At 38.1% G+C, this 8,832-nt stretch overlaps 1 protein-coding gene across 1 annotated transcript; it reads right to left on the reverse strand.

Annotated features, from left to right (window-relative positions):
* Positions 1-885: 885 nt before the first annotated feature.
* On the reverse strand, positions 886-2,236 carry LOC122218903 (olfactory receptor 2B11-like). The gene has a single exon (XM_042937209.1). The coding sequence runs from the start codon at positions 2,172-2,174 to the stop codon at positions 1,224-1,226; it is 951 nt and encodes a 316-aa protein (XP_042793143.1). The 5' UTR covers positions 2,175-2,236; the 3' UTR covers positions 886-1,223.
* Between the last annotated feature and the right edge of the window lie 6,596 nt (positions 2,237-8,832).

The raw sequence follows: 8,832 nt of genomic DNA on the forward strand, positions 1-8,832 counted from the left end.
GAGCCTGCAGCCTGCTTCAGATTCTATATCTCCCTCTCTCTCTGACCCTTCCCTCTCATGTTCTGTGTGTTTCTCTCTCTCAAAAATAAGCATCTAAATATTAAAAAAAAAAGAAATATAAATACCATATAACCCAGTAATTCCACGTCTCGGTATTTACCCAAGAAACAAACAAACAAACAAACAAAAAAAACTAATTCAAAAGATATATGCTTTCCTATGTTTATTCCAGAATTATTAACAATAGCCAAGACATGGAAGTAACTCAAGTATCCAACGTAGATGAATGGATAAAGAATATATATATACACACACAGACACAATGGGATGGTACTCAGCCATAAAAAAGAAAGAAAAAAAAAACCTTGCAACATCATGTGTGAAAATTAGAGTATTATCCTAAGTGAAATAAGTCAGGAATAAAAAGACAAATACCATATAATTTTGCTTATATGTGGAATCTAAAAAAATAAAAAGTAAGCAAGCAACAACAACAAAAAACAGAAATAGACTCATAAATACAGAGAACAAACTGTTGCCAGAAGGGTTGGGGTAGGGAGATGGACAAATTAGGTGAAGGAGATTAAGAGACACAAACTTCTTGTTATAAAATAGTCACAAGGATGAAAAGTACAGCATAGGGAATATTGTTAATAATATTGTAATAAATAATGTTCTAGGGTGAAAGATGGTGACTGCATTTACCATGGTGAGCATTTGATAACATATATGATTGTTGAATCACTATGTTGTATACCTGAAACTAATCTAACATTCTATATCAATTATACTTCAATAAAAATAGTTAATTAGCAAATCATACTTATAATCTCATATCCCATAATAGTAAGAAGGATAACTGTGGTTTATATTACTTGCATTATTTTTATAAAATTACACATAAATGGTTGACGTTGAATGAGTCAGTTAGTGAACATTTATTCATTGCATACTTTTCAGATTCCTAAGGTAGAATCCCTAGATGGACTAAGAGATTTAAACAGGGACTCGGTCTCATGCAAATTGAAGGCAAATGGGAATTAGGGTTCACATTGCAAAATGAGGGCCAACAATCACAGCACTGTGGTGAATAAACATACATGTAGATTGGATAGTTACTGAGGGGTACTAACCATTTTGGAGGAGGAAAAATTGAGAAGTAATTTAGAGAAGGGGCTCTTTGGAGTCCTACATGGAGAGTGTGGAGTATAAAATGGTGGTGCTTATTCTCTTCCCTGATGGCTCAATGGGAGAAGTCTCCTTATTGCCCCTTTCATGTCCTTGTTCCTCAAAGTATAGATAAAAGGGTTAAGCATAGGAGTCAGCAGACTGTAGAACAGGGCCATGAGTTTGTTCTTGTCCTGGGAGTTAGTACCAAAAGGTTGCACATAAATGCACATTACTGGCCCATAGAAGAGACAGACAACAATAACATGAGAGCCACAGGTGTTGAAGGCCTTCTTCTTTCCCGTTGATGAACGAATTCTGAGCACTGTAGCTACAATGAACCCATAGGAGACAAGAATAAGAGACAAAGGAATCAAGGTAAATAATGTCACCACGACAGAGAGCATAGTTACATTGAAAGTGGTGTCAACACAGGACATCTTGATCATCACTGGAATCTCACACAGGAAGTCATCCACCTTGTTGTTACCACAAAGTGGCAGTTGGACAGTGAGGGATGCCTGAAGCAAGGAGTTAGCCAAGCCACTTATCCACGCCATGACCACTAGGGACACACAGAGTCTCTGATGCATGATAGCTGGGTACCTCAAGGGCTTGCAGATGGCTATGTACCGATCCAAGGACATGACTGCCAAGATGATGCATTCTGTGGCTCCCAGGAAGTGAAACAAATAGAACTGGGCCACACAGCCTCCATAGCTGATGGACTTATCTGGGCCCCAGAGGTTCAGCAGCAGCTGAGGGATGGTGGTTGTGGTAAAACACAGGTCCAGAAAGGAGAGGTTGGAAAGGAAGAAGTACATAGGGCTGTCAAGATGAGGGTCCACCTTGGACACAACAATAATGGAGATGTTTCCCACTAGTGTGCAGATGTAAGCCACAAGCACCATTATGAAGAGTGGCATTTCCAACCAGGGATGATCAGAGAAACCCAATAGGATGAAGAACTTTGGAATGCTTGCATTGCCCGGATTCATGACTGCCATTTCTCTTGTTGGTGGATTCAAGTCAAAGTGAGGACACGTATTTCAGTATGGGGTTTCCTGAGGGTCAGTTTATTCATTTGGATAGAGTGAATTATGCAGGGATTTTCTCTGTGGTGTAACTCCAGTGAAGTCGTTTGATACTTGTAATCATGAAAAAATATGAGTCTCAATACCAAACATTATTATTTTGTAGCATGTCTAAAAGAAAGGGCAACAAATCTTTGTGTTTGCCTAAGAAATGCAATGGAGCAAATTTTATTATAAAAGTGATTAGGGAAGGGGAAAGTCACTATTGCTCTTATATCAGAGAAAAGAATAAAACAGAGGAGTGGTTCTCAGGAACCAGCCATGCCGACTTACCACATGGCTTCATTTCTTTCATCCACTATCTGCTGGCCTTAGACCACTCTGCTTGAATTCATGATGTGATTTAGGGAAGTTCAGGACGTTCTGAGCTCCAACAGAATCAGTCTGAATGCATAGAAACAAGATACATCGCTGTTCCTTGGGCCTATGCCCCAAATCCTAAACTGACTTTTGCAGCACAAACCTTTTGTCCCAACAGGAAACATGCAGCTTAAAGGAAATGGTTCCTTGCCACAGGTTCAGTACTCGAAGAATGAGACCAATAGTAATTGATACCACTGCATGGTGATATGAGACATTCAAGGCATCAGTGCTTAAAAGTACAATGTAATGTGGGTTCATGCTTGTCACACCAGGAGTTGAAATCTATCACAAAATTGGCAGTTCAGTGCTTCTTTGTGTATTTACTGTATTTGTTTCCATTACATGTGTGAGTGTATGCGTAGATGTGTGATGTGGGTTATGATATAAAACGTGTATCTTGCTATTGGCCATGGTACGAAGTTTGAAAAACACTGTCGTAGTAGAAAAGAGGATGTGAAATCAGAGAACCGGGATCCTGTCGACTGGGATAGTTAACACATTGGCCTTTTCTGCATTGCTTACCAGCTGTGTTGTGAGGATTAATTAACCCAGTATCTGTGACTACACTGAGTGTAATACTTAACGTTGTGGTAGTTACTTTTAGGAAGTGTAGTGCCTAGTGAGTCCATATTGATTCATTAGCCCTCGTTCTGGTTGCATACAAATATTAGCAGTGTATTTACCCCACCAGATAGATGCCTCACAAAGATTGCTTTTTCTTCAATTCCCTGAATCACTCCTACCATGTGGCTTGAATCCAGGGGTTCATTTTATTAAGATTTTTATGCAAATACACATATATTTTAATTCATAGAAATGCCCACTAATGCAAACAGTGTCCCTATGTCATTCTTCATTAGAGACATGTTTTAATGATTTAAATTATAATATTGCATTATTAAGGGTTTCAATTTATTTACACATTGTTTAGTACAGAACTTAGCAGAGAGAGGTCACAACTCACATGGAATTACAAAAAGATAAAATCATGAAGCTGAATAGATCACTCCCACCCACATACAACACCTACCTTACGTTATTGCAGGTATTTGATGTTTATGCTCCCTGTTCTTGCAAATCCCACTTGATCTTTTCTTTCCAACAGGACTAAATGTTAATTGGAGATAAGGATTGAATAGTTTGTGTTCAGTGGCTTCACATCATATCCTAACTCCCTAATATAATTTGTGTATTTGATTTGAAAAATCCCAAATATGTTTACATGTGGAAACCAATTTTCCTGTAAAATAACATTCGTTAAGGAATGATTATCTCTCTTTATATAAAGTGGTGGGACATTTTCTTCATACAGATAACGAACCTCAGTGGACATCTCTTGGCAAGAAACACTGTACAAATTCCCTAGTGGGAATACTACTTTCTAATTTACTTCTTGCCATAAAAATGGAAGGAAAAAATTTGGCATTTTCCTTGTTGTGGAAAATGGACTCAGGACTAAAAGAATCCAAGAAAACTCATCTACCTTGTCAAGATAGAATTTTCTTTTATTTATACTTTCCTCAGGCTATTGTTTCTTCAGATTCTTGCTCTAGTAAAAGTAGGAATATTTCTAGTTCTATACAGGGAAAAAAGCAGTGGTTACCTTCCAATTTGATTTTTAAGAAACCAAAGGGCTTTTGTCTCCATGTATTTCTTCCAAAATAGCCTAGCACAGTATAGACTTTTTACCTCACCTAACATGGACTACATAAAAAATAGTCCCTCGTTTGGGTCAAATAATAAATCATTATGGCAAGAAAAAGTTAAAATATTCTCTTATTTATTCAGTCAAAAAATATTTGTTGAGTGCCCATTGTGTTAGTCACTTTTGTCGATGCTTCAAAACATAACAATGATCAATAACAGATAAAAATTTGCTTTAATGAAACTTATATTGTAATAGGGGAATAACATATTTGTGCTTATTGTCAGTGTCTCAGTGGATTTGGCTTCAGAATAATTGAAACACTCATGCCGTAATTTACAGTGCTGAAAACTCATGGGTGGAAAAATTTAAGTTTTGCAAGATTGTTTTGTATTTTAACTAACACTGACACACAATGTTACACTAGTTTCAGGTGTACATCATACTGAGTCACCATCTCCGTACATTAATCTATGTTTACAACAAATGTAGTCATCGTGTCACCACAAAATGCTATTACAATATCATTGACTATATTCCTTGTGCTGTACCTTTTATACTTGTGACTTATTCAGAAGTGGAAGCCTGCACCTCCAATGCCCCTTCATCCACGTTTCCCATCCCCTAGCCCCCTCCCTTCTGACAACCAACAGTCTGTTCTCTGTATTTATGGGTCTGATGTTTGTTTATTCTTTTTTTTCAGGTTGAACATATAAGTGAAATCATATTGTATTTGTCTTTTTCAGTCTCTCATTTATTTCACTTGGTATAACACACTTTGTGTTCACCCATGTTGTCACAGAAGGCAAGATATCATCCTTTTTCATGACTGATTAATAAATTATTGTATATACATACCATATCTTCCTTGTACATTTGTCTGGACACTTAAGCTGCTTCCATATCTTGGCTATTGTATATAATGCTGCAATATACATAAGGTGCACATGTCTTTTGGAATTAATGTTTTCATTTTCTTAGGTAAATATCCAGGAATGGAATTATTGGATCATATGTTATTCCTATTTTTAATAGTTCAAGGAAACTCTATACTGTTTTCCACAGTGGCTGCACCAATTTACATTCCCACCAATAGTGCAGGAGGGTTCCTTTTCCTCTATATCCTTGCCAACATTTATTTCTTGTCTTTTCATTTTAGCCATTGTGACAGTTGTAAAGTGATGTCTTGTTGTGCTTTTGATTTGCATTTCCTTGATGATCAGTGATTTTGAACATCTTTACATGTGCCTGTTGGCCATCTGTACATCTTTCTGTAAAAAATGTCTATTCACACTGGCTGCTTATCTTGCATACACCAAGCCCCACACTGCTGTGCTGTGGTGGGACTTCTCTTCTCAGTTACACTTACCTCAGTCCAAGTGCAGTGAGACCCTTGCCCAGAAGACCAGAACAAACCCTGCCCACATAATGTCTGCTGACCAAGAGTTCTGCAGGGCCCAGTCCTGGTTGAGTTGGTGACAGGTCTCATTTCACAAGCATACCATAGTATACATCGTCTGAGCTCAAGGGGAGAGTAGCAGTGGGGACAATGGAGCAGGTGAGGATTACCTCGGGCGGGGTGGGGGGGGGACATTAGCCCCTTCTGAATGCCTGGCCTTCAATGTTTTCTCTATTTGTTCCCATACTTCAAGATTATAAGTTCCTTGTTCTGGTAACCAAGGGTAATTTTGTTGGACAGCCAGCAATAATTTAAGGAGAGCCTTATAATTTAGAGTTGTCTCTGCTGTTTCTCCTAGTGACTGAAGAATTAAAATATAGCACTCTTGTTCAAGGGCTAGGGAGTTTCCCATGATAAATCTCTCAAAAAGTTTCACAGCAGCGAATCCTTATATAGTTTTGCTTTATCCCTTACCTCGTCAGGTAGAGGCTGTACCCAGTGTGTTTTTTTCTTTTATTTTTTCTTGGAGCTCCTTAATTGTTCTGTTATGTCCTGCAGTCCTTGTGTTGCACTGCCTCCTGGCCACGTCGCTCCTTGTCCACGTTGGCCTGTGTCCCCTTTCCTTCTGTCATGTGGGGGTCACCATCTGTTGTAAACTCTGGGTCTAGAGTTCTTCCTTGTCTAGTAAGAAAGCAGGATGCCGGATTAAATGTGAGAGATGATTAATGTCCAGGAAAAGATAAGAGCCCTGAATAAGAGTCCTTGCCCCATTTTTATTAGGATCAGAAGGCTTGCAAACATGGTGATGGATGTGCACAAAGAGACAATGAAACTGTTAACATTAACTCATGAATGTGAGGGAAAGGGGGTCTTGAAGATATTCAGGGTTAGGGGTTTGGGTTAATACAAAACAACATCCTGGTGCCTGGCGGCTGGGCAGAGGGTCCTTTACAGGAAGACATGAGGCTCCACCTCTGTTTATCTTAGCTAGCCTAGGGGATAAGACTGAGCAAGTAACCTCAGGTTTAACAAGGCACCTTTCCTTTTGCTAATCAGCTCCACCGTGGCAGTATCACTCACAGGGCAGCGGTCTATAGCCCTGTTTACCTGTTTACCTAATTTGATCCTTCCTTTTTGCGAAAGCTGCTTTCTGCTGTAGTACTAAATTGGGGGGCACTTTTCTCCTGAATACCTAATCTTGCTTACCTCATATATCTTTGTATTGGGGGCCTTTGCCCTCCCCCCCACTTTATTCTAGGGGACTTAGCCCCCCTTCTCTATCCTTATACACCTAATCTTGTTTAACCAAACGTGGGTGTGAGCATCCTATGGCTTTGTGATTCTTTATGCCTTATTAACCCATCAGTGCAGGCTCAGGGAATACCTAAACTTATTCTCCACAGACACATAGTATGATCTCAATCTTTTTGTACTTGTTGAGGGCTGATCCATGACCCAATATGTGATCTGCTCTGGAAAATGTTTCATGTGCACTTGGAAAGAATTTGGTTCTCCTGCTTTAGGATTAAATGTTCTTAAAATTTTTTTTTTAATATTTATTTTTGTGAGAGTGCAGGTGGAGGAAGGGCAGCAAGAGGGGGACAGAGGATCCAAAGCAGACTCTGTGCTGACAGGCTGACAGCAGTGAGTCTGATGTGGTGCTCAAACTCATGAATTGCAAGATCATGACCTGAGCCCAAGTTGGACACTCAACCAAATGAACCATCCAGGTGCCCTAGGATGAAATGTTCTGAAAATATCTGTTATCTCCATCTGGACCATAGTGTCATTCCAAGCAATTATTTCCTTGTTGATTTCTGGCTTAGATTATCTGTTTATTGATATAAGTGGGGTGTTCAAGTCCCCTTCTATTGTATTATTATCAATGAGTTCCTTCATGCTTATTATTAATTGTGTTATATATTTGGGTGCTTCTATGTGGATGGCATAAATATTTACAATTGTTAGATCTTGTTGGATAGTCCATTTTATTATGCTATAGTGTTCCTCTTCACTTTTTACATTCTTTGGTTTAAAATATAGTTTGTCTGATGTAGCTATTGCTATTCTTGCTTTCTTTTGACTTCCATGTGCATGATGAATGTTTCTCCATCACCTCACTTTCAATCTGCAGGGGTCTTTAGGCCTAAAATGAGTCTCTTGTTGGCACCATTGATGGGTCTCATTTTTTTTTATCCATTCTGACACTGAATGTATTTTGATTGGAGTATTTAGCCCATTTATAGTCACAGTAATTATTGGTAAATATGAATTTACTGCCATTTTATTACCTGTTTTTTTTTTTCATTGTTTCTGGAGAGTTTCTCTGTCCTTGCTTGTCTTTATCACTTTTGGTCTTTCCACTGAAAGTGTGCTCTTTAATATTTCTTTCAGGCTGATTTAGTGGTCATAAAATCCTTTAGTTTTTGTTTGTTATGGGAAAATCTTTTTCTCTCCTTCCTTTCTGAATGATAGATTTGCTGGAGAGTATTCCTTGCAGCAGATTTTTTCTATTCAGCATGTTTAGTATATCAGGCCAACTCTTTCTGGCTTAACAAGTTTTTGAGGACAGACCTGAAGCCAGCCTTATGGGTCTTCCCTTGTAAGTTAGGAACTTTGTTTGTCTTGTTGCTTTTAGGGCTTTGTCTTTATTGCTATATTTTGCAAATTTAATTACAATATGTGTTGTTGTTGGCCTTTTTATGTTGTTTTTGATGGGAGTTCTCTGTGATTCCTGAATTTGGATATGGGTTTCATTCCCCAGATTAGGGAAGTTTTCAGCTATTATTTCCTCATATAAATTTTCTGTCTCCTTTTCTCTCTTTTCTTATTCTGGGACTCCTGTAATACAGATGTATTAAGTCTATTCTCATATAGAGAATATTTTCATCTCATGTCACATAATTATTTTTTCTTTTCTTCATTTTCTTTATTTTCCATTATTTTGTCTTCTAGATCACTTATTTGTTCCATTGCTTCTTACATCCTTGTGTCGGTTGCAACAAATCTGTTTAAAATCTCACTTATTGAAGTTTTTATTTCTGACTGCTTATTTTTTTTATCTCTTTTATATCTGCAGTAAAGGACTCCCTGAAGTCTTCCATTCCTTTCTCAATCCCAGAGAGTATCCTTATGATAATTGATGTAAATTTTCCATCAGGAAT

This window comes from Panthera leo, chromosome B2, assembly GCF_018350215.1.
Source record: "Panthera leo isolate Ple1 chromosome B2, P.leo_Ple1_pat1.1, whole genome shotgun sequence".
Taxonomy (NCBI): domain Eukaryota; kingdom Metazoa; phylum Chordata; class Mammalia; order Carnivora; family Felidae; genus Panthera; species Panthera leo.

Bases quoted from the DNA above. Each gene is read 5' to 3' on its own strand.
- LOC122218903 (XM_042937209.1), bottom strand. From the start codon at position 2,174: ATGGCAGTCATGAATCCGGGCAATGCAAGCATTCCAAAGTTCTTCATC.